Source organism: Nymphalis io, chromosome 16 (assembly GCF_905147045.1).
Source record: "Nymphalis io chromosome 16, ilAglIoxx1.1, whole genome shotgun sequence".
NCBI classification, from domain to species: domain Eukaryota; kingdom Metazoa; phylum Arthropoda; class Insecta; order Lepidoptera; family Nymphalidae; genus Nymphalis; species Nymphalis io.
The window spans coordinates 7,995,655-8,021,860 of NC_065903.1; the positions used below are offsets into that span (position 1 = coordinate 7,995,655).

Genomic DNA, 26,206 nt, shown 5'->3' on the forward strand with positions numbered 1-26,206 from the left:
TTTATATGTAGTTGCTTATAAATTGTAATGACGACTAAATATATATTGTAATAACCGGCGCAAAAATATAAATAAAGCTATATTACCACAATGTGCGTCGCTACGCTATTTCGGAAATGTGATATCGGCTCAAAATACATGGTGGCTAACACAATAAAGGCCATTTTGCAATGAATAAATTGCTAACATCTAAATAGCGCTTTATTTGAAATTCAGTACAGAGTACTGACAAGACATTGGTTCATAGTCGGCCGAACACACGCGCCGAACGTGTACTGACTGGCTTTACACTTATACATATAAATGTTTCGAATTTTGATGTTTCACTGGACATATGTTACTTCATACTTGTTATGAATTTTCAGTTTTGAAGTTTGAACCATAACAAATAAACAGTTTAATAATTATTACAGTCAACGCAACAACTTTTGTTATTTATTTTAATGAGAAGCGGTATTTCAAAATATCGAACTTAATAATTTTACAGTACAATTTATAAAATGGGTGAAACATACTTCAATTTAAAAATGAAACTTGAAGAACTTGGATATAATAGCTCTTTGCCTATAGAAGCAGTGCCTTTAGTAGAGTGTATACTTGCTGATTTATTACAAACTACGCGTAGCTTACAGCATTATATGGATCTTTCTAAAGAGGCCCTCATGCAAAGAGAGGAACTGATGAAGGAAGCGGAACCTTATAAATGTGATAATATTAAACTTATTCAAGAAAATAATCAGCTACATAGAGATATCATACATTTAAAGGAAGAAAATATGAAATTGAGTAAAGACAGCAAAAGAAAACTTAAATTAATTAGTGAAGAACTTACTAAAAAAGAAACTTTAATTAGTAAATTACAACATGATTTAAGAGATTTAAGTTTGAGGGGTATTTGTGCGGAAACTCAGAGCAGCCGTAACAGAATGAAACGGAAAGATGGCGGTGATTGTTACATGTCCAAAAGCTGTATGTGCAATGAAAAGACTATTTCTGCTGACACAGAGGTTTTAGAATTGAACAAATCAATTCAGTCTTTGTTAGAAAAAAATAATGAATATAGTGACCAAATCATATTGCTTAAGACTCAAATTGAGCACAGAGAAAATGAAATTGTAAGATTAAAAATTCTTTTAGAAGGAGGTAGACCCATAGCAGCTATTAATAAAGATTTTTACTCATATAAACCAGATTTGAAAATAGAGAAATTATCAAAAGAAATTAAGGAACTTCAGAAAGCTAACGAGGATTTGAAAAAGGAAATAGAAAAAAGTTTAGAAAAGCAACATGAAGCCATGCTTCGTGCTTTATCTTTGGCAGATGCGAACAGAAACTTACAAGAAGAATTAAAAAAGGTTGACAAATTAGCATTGAAAGTTGAAGATGATTGTAATAAGAGATTAGCATCATTGATGAATGAGGTCAACTTCATGCAAACCAGAATAGAAGGATTGACACTTAAAAATTCAGAATTGGAAAGACAATTATCGCAACAATATTACAAAAGTAGTTCACCACAAGTTCAGGAATCTTTAATAATAGCATTAAAAGAAAAGGATGCTTTACAAAAAGAAATAAAAGACTTAGTTGAGCTCAATAAGAGCTTACAAGACAAAATATTTTCTTTATCTGAAGTTAATAACAATTTTACCGCAAGACTTAGAGTAAACAGTGATATTCCTAATTGTAACTTCAAAGATGAATTAAAAAAACTGTTTGAAGAAGAAAGGAGAAATTATGAAACATATATTAACAACATGCAACAGAAGTTAACTGAAGCAATGAATCTTTTTAATAAAAAAGTTGATCAAGGTGATAATTTTAAGTCAAAGACAAATATTTCATCTGACAGAGTTTTTATAAAAGATTTGCATACTAAATTATGTGAAAGTGAACAAAAAATTCTCATGTTGAGAAAAGAGAATGATGATTTAAAAAATAAAGCAATAAATAAAGAAGATTTTAATAAAAATAGTTACCAGGATATTATTAGTCATTTGAATGCAGAAAATTCTGAATTATCTAGGGAAAATATTTCACTGAGTCAACAGTTGAGCCAGTATAAAGCGTTAAACCTAGCATCAAATGGTAGAGGTGATTGCCATAAACAAGATCTAGTTCAACTTAAAGTTCAAATAGAAGATATGACAAAACAAATAGAAATATTAAAAAAGGATAAGCAAGAGTACAACTTGCGATATAAAGATGCAGTAGATTTGGCAGATAGGTTAAAAAGAGATTTAGCATATAAGCAGAAGGAGTTAGAAAACTTAGAGGAAGAAAATTGTTCTTATAAAATGACTAATAGAACTGGAAAAGCATCTGCTGATCAATTAAAAGATGAGTGTAATTTTTTAAGAGAACAAATCAAGAAAATGCAATCAGATGTTATTAAGGAAAAAACATTAGCTAATCAAATTAAAAATATTCAACTTGAAACTGAAAGAAGTAGTACTGAAATACAAAATGAATTATTATCTGCTCAAAAAAAACTCAGTTTATCTAAGGATACAATTGATGTTTTAGAAAAAAAAAGTAAAGAACTGCAGTCTGAAATTATAAAATTAAAAACAGAAAAATCTAGCCTCATAGATAATATTAAAATAATGGATACTGACCGTGATAAATTGGTAATAGATTTGGACCAGAAAACCGAAAATGTTTGTATTTTAGAGCAGAAACTAAAATCACAAACCTATGAGATTAGCAAGTTAGAAAGTGAAATTGCTGATCTTAAAAGAAAACTTAATTTGAATAAAGTTAATGAACACAAAGTAGTGGATTATGAGTCCCAAATTAGTTTTTTAAATAAAGAAGTACTTAGAATGTCTCAGCAATATGATACAGCTGTTATGGAAAATAAACATTTGCAAAATAGTTTAGCAGATGTTAACGGTGTTTTAAAACTTACTAAAATTGAATTAGAAAAGTCCAGAAAAGATGTTGATGGATTAAAGCAACAATTACAGCATTATGTAGCAGAAGTAAGGAGAATAGAAGATCTTCTCTCCCAGAAAGAAGCTGAAAGGTCTGATATGTTAGAACATTTTGCGAGTCTATCCGTAGAGGCAAATATATTGGAAAATAACAATCACTCTTTAGAAAGTGAATCTGCTTCTAAAACTCTTCAATTGCAAACATACATCAATAAAATCCAAAATTTAGAAGAAAAACTTGTCGAGAAAGATAATATAATTGATAGTCAATCAGCTCGAATTGCTTCAATGACATGTAAAATTCATACATTAGATAACGAAATTAAATTAATAACAGAAGAGAAAACCATTTTTGAGCAGAATGTATCATATCTTAAACAGATGTGCAATAATTTAAAATTGAGTCATAAAAACAGTACTTCAAGTTTGAATGATAGTAATTCAGAACTAAAATTGTATGAGAATAGAATAAAAAACCTGTCAAATGCTAAAGCAAAATTGGAAGCAGAGAAAGAGACATTAAGAGATAATTTAACGACTACAGAGAAACTGTTGTCAAATGCAAGAAAAGAAATTGTTGATCTGAAATTGGCATTACAGGATGCTACAAGTGAAACAAAGTCATTGCATGAGCGTGTATGTAGACTAACTACCACAGAATCAAACATAGAAGAGGTAAAATATACACACTATGACTTACTAAGACATAATAATAATAATGTCCTCCAGACCGATTTCGGCCATGGCGGCCATTCTCAAGAGAGATTAGCCAACAGCACAGGAAATATTATAGTGCATAAGTGTGTGCGCAAACACAGATGCAATTTCTATTCCCTAGCTCTCATAATCCGATGGGACGGCAATCCGACACAACCAGAAAGAGTTCAGGTGCAGGACCAAAGGCTTTACGTGCTTTCCGAGGCACGAGAGTGTACACATTTCCAACTTCCAGATCCTTGGCTGCTACTGAAAATTTTCTGACAGAAAAATCCAAAAACTTTTTTTGGCCTGACCTAGGAGTTGAACCCAGGATCTCCGGGTCAGCAGCCTTATATCTATCCACTAGACCAATGAGGTAGTTAGATACATACAGACCATACTATTTTAATTGATCATAGCAAATTTTTTTTCCAGAATATTTTATGCAAAGAACATTTAGACTTGCCGCTGAGGTTAGAAGAAACAATTCATGAATTAAGCAATGAAGATGATGAAAGTGAAAGATATAATCTTGCACATAAAAGCTACACAAAGTACTCACACAGCAGTACTCTATGATCATAAGTGAATGAAGGTGTTATGTTACATTTTTTTACTTATTGGTTTTTACATCAATGAACATTTTAAGTCACTAAAAAGTAATTAACTCAAAAACATAAAAATGCCAATGATGTCTTCATTTGTTCTGTATGAAATGTAATATATTTAAAAACAGAAGGTATGCAGGTGTTGTTTACAGGAATAATCAAATATAATATATATTGTAAAATATGTATAAATATTGTATAATACAGGTATGGTAACTGCAGCTAAGCGGGTGCTTAGCTGCAGTTGTATTCTTAAAATTAATTTACATTAAATATTTATATAATTTAATATTTTGTATAGAATAATTTAAAAATAAAGTTATAAGTTAGCATATCATTTTAACAGGAATCTTTGTATTTTTTTTATAAATAAGAACATTTTTTTTATATATGAAAACCAATTTTATTTTTTCTTTTTATATTGAAAAACTTATACATTTCAATAATACATATAAAATTTAAGAACTACATAATTTACACAGAGTTTAAGCTACTATTATATATTTTCTAATATTTAGGTTACTAACTCAATACCTAAATTGAGTTTATTAACTTTTTATGAATGTACACTTTATTTGTTTATGTTTATAAACTTTAACACATTAAACAGAGTCATTGGTGGAGTTATAAATTGATGACAACAAAAAATATATTATTTCATAAGTATCCAGCCAAGTGATTAAAATGAAATAAATTATCGGAATTATCTATTCTCAACTGAAAAAAAAAATTATACATAGAAATGTCCAATAAGTGGTAATTCACTTAAAACTTATTTTTCTTGATAAGTACAAACATAAATCTAAAAAAAGAAAAACACCAGAAATATACAAAAAAAATCTTTGCCAATTGTAACAATTTTGACTAATATTTACAAATATGAATACATTTTGAAATTCATTGCACTCATTTTTAAAGCTATCATAATTTACTATCACAAAAAATGTGCACTTTTTTTTCAAACAATATCGGTGGGGACTTTCTAGCACTAATAACTGACAACATTTAACCCAAATCAATTCAACAATCTTTATGTTTTTCTTTAACAACTGTTACAACATTAATTATGCATGGTTATACCTTAATGAAGATTTTTTAACATAAAAACTTACATTGTCATAAGCATTTAATTATGAATAATATTTTAGACAATTTTGTAGTTGTTATGGAATGCATATTACATTTATATCTATGAATATTATCAAAAGCACTTTGTCAATTTTCAGTCAAGTTTTTAATAATTAAGTATTTACAAAGTGATATTCAAACTGAAATCTACATAAATAGTTGTATCAAATATTTTCTTGTTATAATTTTCATAATATGATAAGATTATACTCTACAAAAACATGGATGGTTTACAATCTTTACAAATTCCTTTACAATAAGGTTAATTAATATCTACAATTTGCAAATAAAACATCCTCAAAGAATGAAAAAAATATCACTACAAATAGCGAGCACAAAATGTACACTAATGAGTATTTATCTTTATGATGCAAACATATTAAGAAACTCTGCGAAATTCAGCACCATTTCTTAAGATCTCTTCACCTTATTATACACTATTATAATTGACATAGCTATAGCTTTGAACTTAGATGTTCATTATTGTTGAACTTTATTGTAGAAAATGTAGTGATATAGTTTTTGACCATTACAAGGTAGCTAAAATTCTTGTGAATCCAATACCAGCTCCCAGTATAGTCTGTCCTATACCCCATATCATGGCATGTATAGGAGGCATGGCTAGGTTAGCGGCTCGGTAAATAAACGCAATAGCAGCGCTAGTAGCTACTCCTGATGTAACTGGACTCACCACACCCATCACTATTAACAATACAGGAAAAAACTTCCCATATTTGTGCTTTCTTAGAGTTCCGAAAGCGACTAGTGCTGCACAAGTATGAACAAACGCAGACGAGCACAATGACCACAAAAACACGGGATACCACATTTCACCAAAAGTATCTAACGGGTCGCCTGGAGTCAATCTTAATATATCAACAAATGAATCAAACTCTGATACTCGAAATTCCGACAACATGTCATACATGTTGTCCTAAAACGTTTTATACTTTCAGGCATCGGGGCAGTTAAAATCACAAACCTCTGAACGAAACAAAAAAAAACAAAACTAAATCGTTTTGTGAGGATTTCAAGCAACTTCACTTTGGTTGCTTTAACTAGTACTAACTAGTCATATTGATTAGTGTCAATGTAATATATCGTATCTTATATATGATTACTAGAAATACAAATTTACAAAAAATCTTAGGTTTTCGATTATATTTATGACAGAGATAAATTTTCGATTTTATTCTGACATTTTCTTATTTTGACATGATATGACAGTTTATGACATACCTAATCTTATGACATATTTATTTATTTGTAATTTACATAACTTTGTTTTTAACAATGTTGTCGGTACACTTTTTTCTTTGAAAAATTATTAGGATATTAATATTCAATATGTTAATAGTACAATTAATGTAAATTAAATAATATGGAAATATAATGGTTTTTCTATTATAGGGTTTAGGGTTAGGGGAACTAGGTATTCGTTTAATTTTACTTTTTAGACAATATATATGTACAATAATAATAATGAAATTGTTTTTTGAAGAAAGTTTAGTTATATAATAGGACTAAGTATATTTAATTATCATTGGGCAACATTTTGTGCGATTGCTTCTGTCACATTGAAAGTTTATGCTGAAGTTAGCAAATAGTGCCTATGGTTGAAAATAGTAAAATCAATAATTTGTTGATTATTAGTGTCTGTTTCTTTTGTTTTTCTATCTGTAAGGGTGTAAGTTTAAATCAAACGTAGATCCTTGAAAGTATTAAAGCTATTTCTTAAAGGTGAGTCATAGTCAATTTAAACTAGAAGCATTACCAATATTCATGACTGGTCGGAAGTTAGTACGCTTCTTTTATAGTTGAACTGTCAAAGAAAGATGTATAAACTTCAACATAACCTAAAATACTTTTAAAATATTATCGGTCCGCGTGTTACTTTAAATAATTAACATTATATTTTAAACTTCTACGTTTTATCAATTTATTTACCATGGGAAAAGTAAGATCAGCTCCGGGAGCCCCTCGAAAAGAGGGGTTCAATAAATCTGGGCATTCGATGAATCCCGACAGGCCTATAGAAGGTTTAAAAGGTGTTGGTAAACCAAGAACTAAAGGAACTATCAAAAGGCTTCAAATGTACCGTAATTTTAAAGCTAAAAGAGATAAAACTGGCAAAATCCTCACACCTGCGCCATTTCAAGGCTGGCTTCCGTCAGGTACTCGAGCTAGAGTAGAACCAAATCAAAAATGGTTTGGAAACTCTAGGGTAATTTCACAAGGAGCTTTACAGAAATTTCAAGAAGAATTTGGAGCAGCAATCAAGAATCCTTATCAAGTTGTTATGAAGCCAACAAATTTACCCATAACATTGTTAAACGAAAAGGCTAAACATGCAAGAGTGCATCTCTTAGATACAGAAGGCTTTGATAAAACATTTGGTCCAAAGAAACAAAGAAAAAGAGTAAATTTAAAATTTAATGATCTTGAAACTCTTTCTAAAGTTGTTGAAGAAAATACAGAAAAATATGATGAAAGTAAAGATGTAGATAGGGTTCGTGAAGACAGTGGTATGAAGGAAGGTCAAAGGGAGTGGATATTTGGGGCTGGAATGAGTAGAAGAATCTGGAATGAACTATATAAAGTTATAGATTCATCTGATGTACTGTTGCAAATTCTTGATGCAAGGGATCCAATGGGTACTAGAAGTCCATATGTAGAAAAATTTCTTAGGGAAGAAAAACCACACAAACACTTAATATTTATTTTAAACAAAGTTGATTTAGTTCCTAATTGGGTTACTCAAAGATGGGTTGCTATACTAAGTGCAGAGTATCCAACGGTAGCGTTTCATGCCTCTATGACTCACCCATTTGGTAAAGGATCACTTATTAATTTGCTGCGACAGTTTGCTAAATTACACATAGATAAGAAACAAATAAGTGTAGGTCTTATTGGTTACCCAAATGTTGGTAAGTCTTCAGTAATTAACACATTAAGAGCTAAAAAAGTTTGTAAAGTAGCACCTATAGCAGGTGAAACTAAAGTCTGGCAATATATAACACTTATGCGAAGAATATTTTTGATTGATTGCCCTGGGATTGTTTACCCTTCTGCTGAAACAGACACTGAAAAAGTTTTAAAAGGAGTTGTTAGAGTTGAACTTGTACAAAATCCTGAAGATTATATAGAAGAAGTTATTAAACGGGTTAGAAGGGAATATTTAATAAAAACATATAAAGTTGATGGTTGGACAACTGCAACTGAGTTTTTAGAAAAATTAGCAGCTCGCACAGGTAAATTGCTAAAGAAAGGAGAGCCTGATGTCCCTTCAGTAGCAAAAATGGTTCTCAATGATTGGCAAAGAGGTAAACTACCATTTTATGTAGCACCTGAAGGTTTTGAAATACCTCTATCAAAGCAACCAAATGATGCAGGTGCCAAAGAAACAATGACAAAGAATGTTGAAGAAAAGAAAGACGAAACTCAACAAGAGGTAATAGCAACAGAAACAAATGATGACACAGTGAAGGCACCCTTAATAGTAAATAAGTTAGTTATTGCTCAAGATTTTGCAAAAATTCGTGTAGGCTTGCAATTTGATAATGAAGATGATGTGAAGCCTCTTGAAAAGGTTGATATTCCAGAGGAGTTACAAGGCATTGATGAACAAAATGAGACCAAATCACAAAATGGAGATGACCAAAATGATATCAATAATGAAGACAGTGAAGAAGATTCTGACATAAGCAGTTTCTACAGTGGTGATGAAAATGTATGTAGTGATGTAGAAGATTATTTAACAAATGATCCTGAGACTGTAAAAGAGAATAAAAAAAGAAAATTAGAAGTTGCTAGTGGTACATTCACAGTAGAAGAAATTACTAAAGAAAAACAAAATAAAGCACCTGTTAAAGCTAAAATGACTGCAAAAGAAAGAAGAGCACTAGAAAGGGCACAAAAGCGCACTAAAACTGGAAGCAACTTTTATGAAGTGTCTAATGTTAAAAACAGAAACAGAAATAGGAAAAGACCCACATAATTAACTTTAATTAACTTTCTGATAAATCAATCCATTTTGTTAACTTTGCTCTTATGTACCAAGAGTGAAACAATGAGTAGAAACTTCACTTAATGTGTCTATAATTATTATATAACTGTTTTTGTGGACACTGCTGTAATAAATTTATTTTATTAAATAATTTGTTTTATTGATACATAGTTTAAGTTTTTGTTATTATTACACCCTGGGACACAGTTTAGTTGTACACAATTTTTGTTATGTCTATAAAATTAATTTCACTTTACGGAAACCAATTATGAATTACAAAACTATTTAATTTTAAATAATTTTATTTAAATATTTTTGTATATTTCTTCTTATATTATTGATACAAGTTATTCGAAATCATTAAGAATGCATGTGTTAATTTTCATATTTTATACACATATTAAATAAATTTCAGATGTCTTCTGGGAGTGAAAGCGATGATGATTATGTACCGGGAGAGCCGGAAAAAGTGTCGGAGGAAGAATCAGCAGATGATGAAACTGACTTACAATTTGAAAAAGAACTTGAACACAAAACAAACAAACGAAAATCTACACAATCATGTAAGGGTAAAAAGAAAAAAATTAAAAAAACCGTTAAAGAAGTTGCTTCTGACTCAAATGAAGAAATAGAAGAAAAGTCAATAGTGCTGGCAGACCCAGAGGAAGAAAAAAAACGACAGGATGATTTATGGGCAAAGTTTTTAGAGGGAACAGACACTAAACCTAAATCTGCAACAAAAGATTTAAATGAAACACAAACAGTAGTTAAAAACACAGAATCTAAAAAAGAGGAAAATGTTAAAAATACTGCAGATGATAAAGAAAGGGAAAGACGAATATTTGAATTTGCTGGAGAAACTATTGTTGTTGAAAATGAGACAATCAAAGAAAAAATTAAAACACAAGAGAGCACAGAGAAGGGTATGAAGTAATTTTGTTTTGTTAATGTTTGAAATGTTTAAAAAAAAAATTAACGACAAATGTTTTCTTGTTTTTTTTTTTTTTAAATTTTGAAGTCTCAAAACACTAAGTACTTGTTTAATACAATTATTATTATATTTTTTCAGCACAAAAGTTAGATGGACCATCACGAAGTCGTGGAGGGGGATTGTCAAATCTGTTGGGTCAGTTAAATAAAAAAAACCAACTGTCAACTCTTGAAAAATCTAAACTTGATTGGAATACTTATAAAAAAGTGGAAGGAATAGAAGAAGAAATCGTAAACCATAATAAGGGAAAGGCTGGGTGAGAAATATTTTTTGTTATGATAATGCGAATGTGCTGCCATGCAAAGTATTTGCACATCCATTATATAACAGTCAGTGCCAGGATGATCAGCAGCTTTTCACATGTACATTATAACCTTATTCGAAAAAGTTTTGTTTTAATTTCCGTTTTTCATGTTTACCATGACAGTGAGTTTGTTGTAAAGTTTCACGTCTTAGCTACTTAACGATTGTCACACACGCATAAACGTTGTCAGGGGTACAAAAAAGAATATATCGAACGTTACACCTCTCTCTTACACGTAAGTTAAGCCGCGAGCACAAACTAGTATTTTTTATAAAAATACATAGACATTTTTATTTTTTAGGTATTTGGATCGCCGAGACTTTTTGGACAGAACAGATGTACGTCAGTATGAGCTAGAGCGGGATTTGCGAATGAGTAAACGAAGCAATCGATAAATAAAAGCAATCAATGTTTACTATTATACTCACTATGTTATAAGATTTTAATTTGTAGTCGTCACTGTCAACTTAATAAAATAATCTGGTGGAAATTTATTCTTTTATTTTAAGGATAGTTTTTTAGAGGCAAGATGACAGTAGAAAACAAGTTTTGAGTTTGTAAACTCAAGATTTCGGGTTTAAATAGTCTTCAGCGGTGAAGGAAAACTGTGATGAAATCGGCACGGCCTTTCGAATTTAATTATTCCACGTGCGTATTCGTCAACCAGCAACCAGTGGGACCTAGACGCTCTTACGATACTTAACATATAAAAAACTATAATCTTAAACATGTAGAGCTTTATAATAAATTTAAAAATATAGGTTGGCATATTATATGGTGTTATAAAAAAGAAATAAAAAAACATTGCTCGATTAATGATAATTAGTTTTTGTGAAATTTTATAACAGCTTTTGAAATTGCTACTAAATTAGCTGAAAGTATTCATAATCTTAATGAATAAAAATGTATCATATGTTTGTCCTTAATGTGTCCCAAACCAATCATCCGATTGTGATGAAATTTTTATGAGTTGTTCTGCGTACGTCGGCGAAGGTATTTGGCCCAATGAAAAAAATGTATTTTTCTTTTTATGTTAGTATTAACATAAAAAGAAAAAATGTATTAACCTTGTTCCACTTGCGAAGTTGGGTAGCTAGTATTATAGTTTAAAGGTTCCACTTAAATTTACATTATTAAGGAAATGTTTGACATGCTTCGTGAAAACTACAGGTAACGAGCGTTAACGGATCCTATCATTTTGGAGCGGACGCGTCGAAATTTCGTATTATTTCGTCTTTGGGCGAAACCTAGCAATAAGGTTAAGTAATGATTTAGACTTTTTTCTTTAGCTAATAGTTTGTAAGATAAGTGATATCGGTAGTTATTCATTTGACAATCAATAAGTAAATGCTTCTGTATTGATTAAAGGATGTGAAGGTTTTTTTTAGTATCGTTAAGCTTGCCCTCGCTTAGTTACTCTTTTACTAAGAAAATCAATTGGGAATCCAGGTTTCTCATATACAAAAAGCAGATGTAATGAATATGTAAAAACTACGGATAATAAAATTAAATATAATGGAATTTATAAATGTTGGATAAGCAATCGATTTCAAAACCAGATTTCAAATATTCGGGTTCTTAGTATTTTTTCTAACTCTGTATAGTACAGAATCAGTGAGCAAAATTTTTATATTTTTTTGTTTTCTGAGTCGACGAATCGAATGGATGCAACTAAACCATGAGAAAATTATTTAGTACAGCCTAATTTTTTGACATTTTCAAAATGATGTCCCACGATAATGCAGACCCTTGGAGGACATGAGCAAATAATTTAGAACCTTTTTTATTTTTACAAATTTGAAGTCCTATGTCGCTATAGGACTTAAATTAACTGCATTATATCGATTCGTATTGATCTGAACTTAAATCATTATCCATATGAAATATAAGTAAATCATATATCGAAATACTCACCAGCTCCCTAATCATATATATGTGTGAGTTTGGAGTATTATTTTTCACTCGTCGCTACCAACTTTCCTGGGAGCGGAGGCGTGCTTGTAAAAGTATAAAAATATATCTTTAGTCTTGTAAGTATAATAGCTACATTCATACTTATAATATTGAAGTTGTGTAGGGTTGTATACGTTCACAAATCTAGATTATAAATTATTTAAATTTCAAGGCGTATTGCTATTAAATTTCGTACGCTCAATAACTACAAGTAGCAACCTCGCAAGGTCCATTTCATCCATTCGACTCAATCACGTCAATGAGTATGACTCGAGGCAATCAATTTCAATCTGAGAATATATACAATACCACGATCAACCGTGTTCGACCGTCGGAACGATTTGCACAGTTTGTGCTAATCAAGCACTAAATAGCCTATTTGTCGAAGCGTCACATCGCAGTAGTGAACTTGCCTTTGAGACTTCCTGACGCCTTTAAATAAAATGCAGTGAATGATTGCATTGGGTTAATTCGATTTTAGATATGAACTGAGGTAAATAATTAAGTATAATGACAACTTACGGAAGATGGACGATGTTCGAAGAAACGATGGACCGCATTCAGGTGGGTGAATTTATTTAGGACATTTTTTTCCATTAAATTAAATTAAATGTAAACTTCTAAGTTATTTTTATATTATGAATTATAACAATGGGCTACACATTAGATTATAATTTGATCGGTATGAACAATAGTGATATTATTTACCGATTACTTATGTAATAATATTTTGTATATAAATACTTAATGTTTACTATTATCATAGAAATTTGATTTGATAAGTTGTCTCACTATATAATAGATTATATGTAAACTAAAGAGTCATTGGCGCTTTTAACCTTAGTTCGGACCATAAAGTACCAAAAAAAGCACTGATCGGTTGCTCCGTGGCTGCGTGAAAGAGGAAGTATCCAAGAAACTCATATACTTATAAAATGTATATTATTACAGGAAATAACGTGTTAATAGTTTTTTTTAAACACCTATCTAGTAGCTCAAAATATGTTCTATTTTATTACATCGTGAATGTTAAATTGAAATATTGAAGCATGCATCCGAGAACGTCTTTCTGAAAGTATTTTAATAGTAGGTAAGTAATTTCATTATGCAACACTGACAGTTACTTAAGCATCTTTGCTTCATGATGGATCTATAAAATTATCAAAATATCAATAGTTTTATGATTTTACTTTTGTTTCATACATTTTTGGGATTATCGTCAAGAGGCAAAATAATATGCCCATGAAGTTGAATAAGACCAGATACCTACTTCTAATTTACAGCTTCAAATAAGCATTGAGTTACAAGTATGTATCTGGTAAGTAGAAAAATCTCTTAACGGCCATTATTAAAGTATCCTTAAAAATTAATCTTCGTTTTTGACAATTGAAGGAAATCTTTCAAAAAACAATATTTTTATTTTTATGTGATAGCCATTTTAATTTTGGGTATAAATGCATATTCAGCAAAGTTGAACAACTTCCCATTATCTTTTATTTTAATTTGTAATATATAAAAATAAATATAATATAAGTTTATTTTCTCGTTGTTATTCCAAAAAAAATTTACATATAGTTTTAGTTTAACACAGCTTTCAGGTACATTTAAATCTTTAGTAAATCCTTAATTAAATTAATTAGCGAAAAAAATACAATATTATAGAATACCTATCTGCCCACTTTAAGAAACAAGGTATTTAATGAAATAGCGACATTTAGATGACGTAATCTGGAGCGGTGAACGTAGCCGAAAGGAAAAGTGGGCGAACTACCTGAACTTAATAAGTTTGCCTCGAGAAGCGCCTACGCATATCCACTCGTCACTACCCTTCCTACGATATTTTGAAAATGTTATTTGAAGATTCTTAAAGCATTAGTAAGTAATTTTTGCCCGTAGCTTAGCTCGCGAGTTAGTTGAGGAGGGGCGGGGGGATTCAAGCTTGCTTCAAACCCTATCTCATCAAAATATTCTTAGTGGTTTAGCCGTGAAAGCGTAACAGACAGACAGAGTTACTTTCGCATTTATTTTATTAGTATACATGTATAAAACTTTTTGGACTATTATATAACATAATAAAATGCATCTGAAGAATAAGTCAACTCTATAAACATTAAAAAAAACTAAAGCAAGAGCTATACAATTTAGACGTGATATGTAATTAATATTCTACAGTAGAGACTGCAATTAAATTAAAACGTCTGCTTCAGACTTCTTGTTTGAACATTTCGAAACAATATTCCTATTGTCGAGTTCATAATATTTGCTCAGGTGTGTATGGTGCGATGCGATACCTTTAAATGAATGAGCCACAAATAGTGCGGTGAAGTGCGCATGTGTACTCTCGCTCGATAACCGCACTACGCCCGTGGCCGAGGCACGTGTCCATGTGATCGGCCGAAGGGACCACGAGATGAAGGAGGCTGAGCCGCGACCCCATGCGGTTGCGATCGCAACGTAGCGGGTCGGCAGTCGGCGCACGAGGGCCGTGTGAAGGCGCGGGGTGAGCTTGCGCGCGACCGTTCTATCGTGCCGTGCGGACTGCCAGTCGCACGCTCGCATTTATCGGGGCGGGTGTCAGTTCGGTGTCATCGTTGTAGAAATCCGTAATCTAGTTTCTTGGATTATTTCTTTACGAGTGTCTCTTTATCAAATGACTGTTATGGGAATTTTCATGTGATGTGCCAAATTTTAACCTGATAACCGTGCGGTGCTGCGACATCGAGAGCTCAGGGGTACGCTTTTTTGGAAAAGTGTTTTTCTTGTTGGTGCGAGGCGTCTGTGGGACCGGGCGCGGGCGGCGCGCGGGCCCGTAGTGTCGGGTCGGTGGATGGTGCGGCGCGGGCGGGCGCCGGGGCGCGGCCGGCGGCGCCGCTAGCAAAATGTCGATACCCCTGGGCCGGGAGACTGTTCTCCCCACGCAGGTGAGTTCGAGCTTTTCTCGCTTTTCCGTATACAGTAAACGGACGCGCGGCAACTTCCACGATTGCCTGCGTAAAGATTTAATTTCATTTAATTACGTGTTTGTGTTTCGTTTAGTAGGAGGCAAGTTAAATATTTTCCGTACGTTGACTCTATATAATTTTCTTGCTAAATACTAATATATTAGTAATTTTTAACGTTGTTTATTTTCATTGACTTGTGCATTTTCAATTCGCAGAATACTTGAATGTGTTAATTCACGTATATATAATGTATAAGTCCCTAATATAAAAGGACAAAGTAAGTATTCTTTTAAAATATACTTATAACACAATTACATATATATTATGTATTCTTATTAAACAGAAAAATTTTAATCAAATTTTAAGACTAAGTACGAATTTCGTAGTTATATAGTTCAAAGTTTTTTAGATTTCTACATGTATATTTAATCAATAATTTGTATTATACAAAAACTTCTTTCAAAGTAATGCTTAAGAACACAGCAGACTAAGTATGAGACTCCGACAAACTCCTATACTGATATTAAGTATAATATTAAGAGATTTTACAGAAATATTGTCATTTCAATGCAAATACAATTTAAACTATTTAAAAAATTTGTAAATATTGTAAGCAATTATTTACCCAGTGATTGAGTGTGTTACATTGTAATTTTAAGTACCAAGGACCTAGTTATAATATGACATTGACTGACCACTACCTACTTAATTTTTTTTTATATTTACGTAGTATTGATTGATACTTATATTTAAATACATTTAAATTTTATTATTTATAATGTAAGCTGTTACTTAGTTATATAAGATGGATACTGTGGTTTCCTATAATTCAAGGAGCACATAGACATATAACTAGTGTAAAATGTGATGTGTATTCCTTTTAGAAATCCTAATAAAATAATATATAAGCTGTTTTTGAGAAATGTAATATTAACTGACTACAAAATTATATCAGGGTTTCTTTAATTATGAAGAATGCAACACTAAAAATGGAACTATTAAAAATAGTATAAAAAATATTTAACGAAATACAATACCAAACAAGAAGACCTAGTTTTTTACATTTCATATAAATTGTCTGATTTTGTAAAGGTATCTTTCATCCGTGAAGTCTATACAAAATGTAATGCCATTAAGAATATCGCTTTTATATACTATAACTTTAGGTAGTATATTGTTCTAACATTTTCTTATGAAATGTAATCATGAACTGCGAAGGAAGTAAGTGAACAGGTTGACCGCTCTCTTATCAAACTCGTTATCGAGAGGAGTGTTTCGCGGAATCATTTTAAACATTATTCATTTTCGTCTTGGAAGTCCTAAAAATAGGGTGTAATAAATTTATTTCATTCTCATTAAAAAAATCTTTAAAAGATAATAAATTAAATTTTGGTGATTCAATGTTATTATATAAAATTAAATATGCAGTTTAAGTTTTATAAGTACACATTTCACACTTTTCCTCTATATCTATGCAAATATTTTAATTATTAAAATATATTATCTTAATGAGTATCTCTAAAATAAAAGTTGATTATAATTAACAGATGATTACTATAAATGCGGAAATATGTATCTGTTTGTGTGTAATCGCGTAATTGTTGGCTTTAGTAACATTGAATTACTGCTTCGTGCTTCTTGTAGATGAGATTGAGTTGAGTAGATAATAATAAGAGTTTCATTAATTAATATGTCTTATTCATGTATGAATTATCTTAATCAGAAACAGAACAATTCATAAAATAGGTATCGATTTCTCTACTAAAAATGTTATGTATACTGCCTGTAATACCTAATATTCAGAAAGTAATGTAAATATTTTATTAGAAATATAATAAATTCAGTTTCTTTACAGTATTCTCTGTAGTTACAGAAACGTTATTTATATTGTAACAAAGTGGAAAATATTATTCAGAACATTTTTATTGGTCTCAAGATTTTACAAGTCTACATAATATATTCATATATTTTTGAATAAGTATTTAAATATTATTTAATCTTATTTTCTTTAAAAGTAATTTATTAATTAATATAAGTTAAAGCAAAATCTTTACCTTGTGATGATGTGTGTAATATTCGACATTGTGTCGCGTTTGGAACAAATGAGTTTTCCTGGAGAAGCTAGCGGTCATAGTTCAAGGCTCTATCGATCCAGGAGTGCGAGGTCGCTCTTTACTGATTTGGCTGCTTGGCTCGTTACGAAAATAACTTTTACGTTCAATGTACAACTAGCATTAATAAAAATGGAATAAAATCATAAAAAGGCTTTGTCGCTTACTGTTATCATTAATAAAACAACAGTACAGTACAGTAAAGTACAGTACAGTACAGTAAAGTAAATATTTATTTGGTTTCGGTTTTTGAATGGGTTACTGATAATAAAAAATATATCAGTATATATGTATATACAGCAATACTATATATGTGTATCAGTTTACGTCACGTTGAAGTAACACGTTATTGTTTTTATTTTTAATACCAAACATAAATGCTTACATTGATCGCGCAAAGTGCAGTTGGAGATATTTTGATATTTTTATCTTAATTTGAATGGATTGGCAATATTATATAATCCTACATTTATTTAATAATTCATTCATACATTTTGTTTTTCATTACGACAAATGGCAATTTTAGTTATAACGTAAAATAAGTAAAATAACGTAAATCAATCATATTATAATAATTTAATTAGACTTTTAAGTCATAACTACGAAGTTTAAAAATGGAAATACCTATTTCACAATATCCGCTTTCTGTAGTTAAAATTCGTCTATTTACTTAGCCTGCGGTTATGCAGATAATATATATGCTTGTCTAGTTAATAATTCGAAGAGCGACTTACTTTTTCAAGATTTTACTTAGTTCATCCGTTACTATTTTGGGTATAATTTTTCAAAATTTGTACTAGTTCTAAGAATTGCGCTGAAATTTTGCATATTATTTTGGTGCCAGTTATAATTTAATCTATCATACTAAATATTTATTTTTTAAAATGGTTGCTTTTTAAGAGTTTGTTTTAAAAAGAGGAGGAATATAAAATAAATTTTAATAATTTTAAAAATTGATAACAATTAAATCGGAATACGAGATTGATATTTTTAAGTAGCTAGTCGATGCAGAAGGTAATAATAATATAATTTTATTTAATGATACGTAAAATGTTAACGTATTCATAATTTGAGCCGAGTATGCAGTGCCTGCTTATTTCTTGTTACATAGTTCTGGTATGATTCATTGTAGGTTGACTCTTCAATACAGTGCAAAATAAAGTTATAAGTTACTATACTCTGAATATATTACCTTCTCAACCTGGGTTGAATGTGTAGACTAATAATACAATGAGCTGTTATTGCTTTCATAGAATAAGGAAGACAATCTCGGCAGTAAATTTGTATTTTCAACTATAAAGTACAAAATTTAACTAATATTTGTACGAACTTACTTTCAACTGTACATATATTTATATAAAAAAATGTAATATTTAAAGTTTTAGATTTATTTGTTTATAGAATAATCGTGATTAGAACGTCGTGTTTCAACTTCGCTAGAAAGTGGACGTTAGAAGACAAATTGTTTTCACGGTTATACTACACCTTACCGCGCCAATAAATCGTCAGTAAGCGGTCTATAGATTGTAATTGATAAGCGTGGTTACTGATACAGTAATTGAATTAATCAGAAACATTAGCCTAACTATAAATATGGGTTATCAGAAAAACACAAAAGAAAATTATGCTTTGGAGTATCCACGGGATATAAACATTGTAGAGATATTGTATAAATCTTAGTGGTGGTGTTAAGATAGTGCAGCTTTGGATAGGTCTCATTAGAACTCACTTGTGTAAAACGTCTGAGTGAACATTATGGACTTTATTTTCAGAGTATTCACTGTTCTTCTCTATTTTTAATATTAAAATTACTGATATTTACAAAAATGTAAAATAAATCGAACAGAAAGAAGAATATTTTATTACAAAGCGCAATGTTGAAATGAAAGAAGTAATCATATAGATAAAATATTGAACCAATAAACGTATATTCTGTGATCTAATTAATTTCCTACAAAAGTATAAATATTATCAGATCAAAGCATCGTCAGCTAGAATTTCATAGGAATGTACCATCGTTTGTCATTATAATATCCCTTATTTGCAGCACGTAAAGCTATTTCTATATCAGAAGTGCTCTATCTTTGTGTCGCCCGGCACATTAGTAACTGGACTTTGCTTTGACGGCTGGATGCTTTCACGAACGCTGTTACAATGTAGTCAAGCGTAGAGTTGTCTAGATGTTGCAAACAATATTTGCACCTAGTCTTCCTAGTATAATACGAATATAAAGCGATTCCCAACTAATACTGTTCGATTAGTTACCAGTTCTCAAATAAAAATTCTAATATCCAATTCATAATATTTTGTATGAAAAATAGTGATATTATTATTTTAATATAAATCTGTAAATACCTGGAGAATAATAATATCACCGGAAATATAATAATAAAGATACTTTTCAAAATAAGTAATTAAAAATGTTACTATGACGATACTAAAAATAGATGAACACATCTATATATTCTTAAAGGATATTTTACTTTTATTTCTGAATCGTGCTAATTGTTTTTCTTTATTTATTTTATTATATTATAGTGTAATAATTTCTTATTTTATGTAAATAAAAAATGTTAAAAATATTCCTTACTTATACTATATACTATATGATATTTATGATTAGCGTGTGAAGTCATATTTCCTATGGTTTTTTTATCAGTACTGATATGTTTGGATAACACGATAAGAACTGTTTTAGCTATCGAATTGCGAAACACAAGATAAGAATGATTTAGTTTTTATTTTCATAATATATAATCTAAAATGAAATTTTGGTAAACATTTAGAAGACTAAGAATTGCTTACCAAAGAAGCAATGTCAAACTTTGTAATAATTTTATTTTGTATATTTATTAAATTTATTTTGTATGTTTGCCTGATAAATAAAATATTCAATGTGTAGTGGCAATCCACACTAAATAAATTTTCAATTTACGAGAACATTACGTCGTAAATATATATCAGACATAATGTCTTGATAAATTAATGAAAACTCAGGAAAAACCTTTGCTTTCCGACGATTACAATTTTGTATCGCAAGTTTTTAAATGATTTCTCAGTTTTAAAATGCAAAGATTTGTGTCTTCCTAAAAGCAGACTTGTTTTCGCCAATTAGCAAAAAACCGGCGCATCCGAATACCACATTACACGTAAGTAGTACGAGAATCGCGTGCGTGGTTTCGTGGAACTATCAGTTCCTTAAATAACCCTGAAGCCGGTAATTCGACTTCTTACCAGCCGTCCTCGGCGGTGTCCTTTAGTCCACTTTTGGAGAATGCTCCCCAGTTCCCATATTTGGCTACATAATAATCCATCCTTCCCATATCTCTGGAAGCTTCGATTGTTCGCCCTAGTTTGGAAGTAGAAGGAATTTTTGCTCTTTTTCATTTTAGAAGTTATTTTGGACGGAAAATGTTAAATTTTCAAATCGGAAAATTACTTTGTATTGGATCATAAATTAATTCTCTTTAAGAAAAATAAATATGAAATTCAAAGGTTTAATTAACCATTTCACAGTGACATTTAAATTAAGTTCAATGTATGCGTGTTGCATGTAAACAATTCAGAGCTTACGTCTAAATGCGGGGTGTCGCAAGGCAAGCTCGTCGGCCGCCAGTACCTTATACGGGGACCACGAGGCCGTAGCGCACTCGCTCCTGGCGTCCGGCGCTCGACTGCTGGCAAAAGCCGGACCTGAGCCTGGTTTTCTTGTGCTATAAATAATAAAATGATTGAATTTTTATTAGTCAGTTACTAGTTATTAAGACGCTTACATTTATATGATTGTTTTGAAATGTTTGCCTTTATCTATATGCATAACTTACGTGTTTATTAGCTTTTGATTTGAACTCGATTCTTAATTATCATAACAAAATGCAGTGTACATATTACTAATTATTTTAGCTAAGGTTGGCCTACCAATATTGCACAATGTATCTAAGGATTTTGTTATTAAAATATAAATAACTTATTATGATCACAACTTGTGTTCATTCTAGTGACAATTTTGATGTCAATGCCTTGAGAGTTCTGTTAACCTTTATAATCTTGTGCCTTTATAGACAAAGGACAGCAACTGTTTGTTACAAATTATCGTTTTCAGGCTAAATATTTATGCTTACCGAGATTGTTGTATTCAATTAACACAAAGAGGTATAATGTTACAATTTAATAGATTAAATATAGTGCTACTTTAAATGCATATCCGTGAACAATGCAATCCATCATCTATGAGATCTATAGAATCAATTACTTTCCCAAGAGGATAGCCGTTGGGTGAGATAAGACGCGATGCGAAAACTAGCGCAAATACTCTACAATCTAATTGACCAGCCTTTGGCTATTGGGCTGTTTCGTACTCGACGACGCGACACGCAATTTCTAATCCAATGTAGACCTAATTGCCTGCGGCACTTAGTACTTTATGAGCCTACACAAGCTTCGGATTACAATCGGTGAAACAGAAAGATCTTAACATTTATAAATGGCGTTTAAAAATAAGTCTTAGAACCCAGGTTTTATAGACTATTTAAGATAAGTATTATTGAGTTTACAGTACGCAAAGCCGTGACAGAATGAGAACTATTTCAAAGTCAAGAGCGGTAGATCGACACGGTCTGTCTTGATCTACTCTAAATTGCTGGGATAGTTACGTCTGTATCGAACACTGCCCTAATTTCTGAACTTTGAAATTAAAATATATATAATAAATAATGCAATATTGAAGATTACGAAAGTCATTACTTTTTTTAAATTGGATATCACTCTCGTAGGAGTGGTCAATGAATTATAACGCAGTTGGATACTTATGTTTTCGCCGCTACAAAAATTCTTTAAGAAAACAAATGAGAAAAAAGACGTATTTACGATCCAATTTGAAATCCAATTTTTCTTAAGAGCTTTTTTTGGCTATAAAATACTAAGTTAATAAACATTTCTACAAATTTATGTTAGTGTGTCTTAAAACCAAAACTTAAATATACTTAAATCGCTCGTTGGCCGTGAATTTAAATCTTAAGTGCAAATCACAAGATGGAATTGCATTTGCTGGAAAGCAAGTGCAGCGTATCGCCTGTTAAGATGCAGTGTAATGTTCAGTCACGTTTCACACATTTCATTGTTAGTCTATTTTATCCTGGAGCAAGTCTGTAACGGTATCCCTAAGCTCGTTTTATAACGTTTATTTTCTACGCGCTTTTTAATCCTCAAAGTGACGTGACTAATTCAACGCTATTAGATAAAAATCTCTATTGGTTTTATATTTATAAAACAGGTATGTTTTAAAAAAAATCTTATAACATAATCATTATAACAACACTGTATATAACACGGTAATGTTAATTTAACAGCTTCTTAAAGTCCTGCTGAGCTGGAAATTATCGAGTTTATTCCATCATGCTGCTCCCATATGCGTACATTTTTTGCAAATTTTCATTAAACACATGCATGTTTCCTCACGATTTTTCGATTATCAGTAAAAAGGTTTCCTTTTCCATTTCTATATATAACGTAAACGTTTGGGGTGGTGTAGGTAGGATTGCATATGGTAAAGCTTTTATTAAAAAAAAACATTTAATATCATTTAAATCAATAATAAATATATATTTTATACCTACATTTGCTAATGATATATTATACATTAACATTATTTATTATTAACTACATATAATAATGTTTTATATTATAAATAAATTATGTTTTATATTTATAACGTTTTATATATCTAACGATAATAGTAGTTATAAATTTCGCCTGTTCAAACGGAATAAATGATCCATCACAGACCAATATCGACATATTGAGGTATGTGGGTCATATTTTAACATAAACGCATGTTACGCGGTCATTTAGTTTTGGTTGGTCATTAGCAATCACTTAGATATATTAGTCACGTTGCTACATTTAACGATATCTCTTATGACTCGACATATCTTACAAGTTTTGAATAACCTAATATTTAAAAAGATTAGTTGGTTTTAGTTTTTTATTGTGCCTTTTGCTAATGACTTACCAGTTGTTTGTGTCCCCTGCGCATGCAACGACACTGGGTCATTCTTCTTACCGGAACGTAGCAGTATGTATTGTTGTTTAGAGATAAAATTATTGGTATCAATGAACTAGTAAAATGTTTTTGACTTGAAGTGGTTGCTATCTTTAAGACGGGTTTTTTACATTTCAGAAAAGATTAGCCGAATCTAGTGACTTTTAAAGCCTGTTTTGCCTGTTTTGAAACATCTAAATTATGATATACTAATTTCCGACTTAAGCGTCGAAAACATTTTACGGCGCATTGACATTTAATATGGTGTGTTGTTTAGTGTCGTGTCAACGTCCTCATGTTATAAAAAGTAACTTGAAGCTGTCCGCCACATTACTGCAAATTGACTCCATATCAGCCGATGCCAATACAACTGTCGAGGCTTTATAATGTGAGATTCTTGACAATATGTTAAATAAATCTATTAATATTTTTAATGGTTATCATAATAGCTTTTGAGTAGTAACCTTATAAATAGTATAGATTTAACTACTGTGACGTCGAACCCTTAGTCATGAATGATCAATTTAAAGTAATTATTATTGCTTTGTGAAATATGATTCACTATAAATAATTTGACAGTTCGGTTTCTCAAGACCTCACTACCATGAAACTAATTTATTAATTAAACTGTTATGAGATCTTAAAACAATATTTTGGGTGGTCTACCTTTCGAGCCGTCCTAAAAGTAGATATTCAAAATCGTTGGTTGTTTGCAATGTGGACTTTTATTAAGATCATTAAAGATTTATTGTGAAGATTGATGAAAAAAAGAGATATCGATTAATCGATAAAACATATATCTTGATCGAAGAGATAAAATGATAACGGATACGTATTCAAAAATATTTTACGCTCAATTGTGCTAATTAGAAAACAATGTGGAGAACAAAGCTTCGTGGATTTCAGTTAAGCGAAGCTTTCGAAGGTTTTTATCTAGCCGGAGCTGAGAAGTAGAATCGATTAATATAATTGAGCTCCCTTCTGGCTCTCCACGGTGTAATGGTGTATTTTACTTTCACTGATCAAATTTTTGCTAAAAGCCGGTCCATGTTTCGCGAAAGTGGTTGGTCGGGTGAAGGCTTATATATTAGCGGTCAACGCTGGTTAGCCTAGACATAATGTATTTCATTGCATGTTCATAATTTTATATATTTTTGGATGAAATAACACCAATATACGACTTTATTACTCAAGGCAAAAATAATTCAGGTTATAAGCAAAGACTTAATCTTGTAAATATATTAGATGGTGGGGAATCAAATCGTTTAAAAGGTAGCATATAAATTCAATCTCGAGGTTTCCAGTCTGACTCATTTTTGGTACAATATCAAGCTACGCTTTCAAAGTTCAAAACTGACATTACGTCATTGTCGTCAACATACTGCAAAAAGGAATATATGTAATAAATTTTACTGAATATGATTTTCATCTAATATTTATGTCGTGTTCGGTAGAGAAAGAAAACTGCATGTGTTGAATGGCATTCCGCCACATGTGCATCCAACCTGTACTCCGCGTGATAAAGTAATCTAATGAGCGTCTATATTACAAACTCTGTTGGAATAATAAGATTTCACCTTGTATGCAAGCTGCTATGGTCGCTAAGGTCTGGTTTTCATCAACAAACTTCTTCCTCTCTCGCACCACGAATTTTAATAAGGCTTAAAGCAGAGAATATTATTATTACGTAAACCTTTTACATATAAACTTGATCTACAGAAAGTGTAGTTCGGTGAGCTATACATATGAGGTTATTTTAAATGCATAATTTCACAGAAATATGTCCCACTTATACTTATTGTTCATGGTGTAATGTACACAGAAATATTTATTGAAGCATTGCGGTAATTCCCTTAAGGAATTTGACTATGGAGTAGTACCACGAGCACGCTCGGGATCCTTATTATGGACCCCTTGAATTCATGACACGTTTGAATAAATTGATATAAGCGCACGATTTTAAGAAACGACGTGTATTATGATACATTTACAAACGCCATTATAAGTCTAGGCATAATAACATTTTGAATTATTGTGTTTAATAGAAAAAGTATTTATTGATCATAATAAACGTGTATATAGTAAACGTGTATATGTAAATTTTCGAACGTATTTTAGGAGTATTTGTATCACAGATAAAGTTGATACATTTAACGCTCGTAGTTCTTTCGAAATTACGAATAAATAACAAGTTTGCGTGTATGTTTTGTTTATATGCACTTAAATAAAAAAGTAACATGGCCAAATAAGGTAACTAATTTGACTTGATCTTGCCGTACTGACAAATATGGTTAGACTTTATAGTGAAATTATAGTAATTATGTCACTAAAGGTCTTGTGCCAGGCGCGTGTGAGTATATTTTTATAAATCAGATCTGTAAGAAACCAAACAGGTACTACGGCAGTTTTGTTTATACTATCGTGGCTTCAAGTGTTGGATTTTAAACCAAATACAGACACAGTAAAAGTTCGTGCTAAGATATCATCT

General features: G+C 30.9%; 5 protein-coding genes across 6 annotated transcripts in view; 4 read left to right on the forward strand and 1 right to left on the reverse strand.

The window, feature by feature from the left end:
* Positions 1-359: 359 nt before the first annotated feature.
* Positions 360-4,563, forward strand: LOC126774165 (centrosomal protein of 135 kDa-like). Its single transcript, XM_050495542.1, has 2 exons — positions 360-3,611; positions 4,071-4,563. Exons 1-2 carry the CDS (start codon positions 501-503, stop codon positions 4,212-4,214), a joined length of 3,255 nt encoding a protein of 1,084 aa, XP_050351499.1. The 5' UTR covers positions 360-500; the 3' UTR covers positions 4,215-4,563.
* Positions 4,564-4,653: 90 nt separating this feature from the next.
* LOC126774262 (transmembrane protein 170A) lies at positions 4,654-6,565 on the reverse strand. Its single transcript, XM_050495698.1, has one exon. It carries the CDS (start codon positions 6,297-6,299, stop codon positions 5,901-5,903), a length of 399 nt encoding a protein of 132 aa, XP_050351655.1. The 5' UTR covers positions 6,300-6,565; the 3' UTR covers positions 4,654-5,900.
* A 400-nt stretch (positions 6,566-6,965) lies between these two features.
* Positions 6,966-11,162, forward strand: LOC126774240 (craniofacial development protein 1). The gene is made up of 4 exons (XM_050495662.1): positions 6,966-7,111; positions 9,793-10,300; positions 10,447-10,624; positions 10,974-11,162. Exons 2-4 carry the CDS (start codon positions 9,793-9,795, stop codon positions 11,065-11,067), a joined length of 780 nt encoding a protein of 259 aa, XP_050351619.1. The 5' UTR covers positions 6,966-7,111; the 3' UTR covers positions 11,068-11,162.
* On the forward strand, positions 7,131-9,498 carry LOC126774181 (nucleolar GTP-binding protein 2). Its single transcript, XM_050495580.1, has one exon. The coding sequence runs from the start codon at positions 7,320-7,322 to the stop codon at positions 9,366-9,368; it is 2,049 nt and encodes a 682-aa protein (XP_050351537.1). The 5' UTR covers positions 7,131-7,319; the 3' UTR covers positions 9,369-9,498.
* Positions 11,163-13,039: 1,877 nt separating the features above from the next.
* The window catches only part of LOC126774189 (breast cancer anti-estrogen resistance protein 1), a 54,607-nt gene continuing 41,440 nt past the window's right edge, over positions 13,040-26,206 (forward strand). Inside the window, exon 1 of one of the 2 annotated variants that reach the window (XM_050495592.1) lies at positions 13,040-13,189. In XM_050495592.1, coding sequence (XP_050351549.1) covers positions 13,136-13,189 — 54 coding nt within the window. In that variant the 5' untranslated portion in view covers positions 13,040-13,135. Of the gene's footprint in view, positions 13,190-14,696; positions 15,547-26,206 lie in introns of those variants that run through there. The other variant, XM_050495593.1, reaches the window with a different exon arrangement.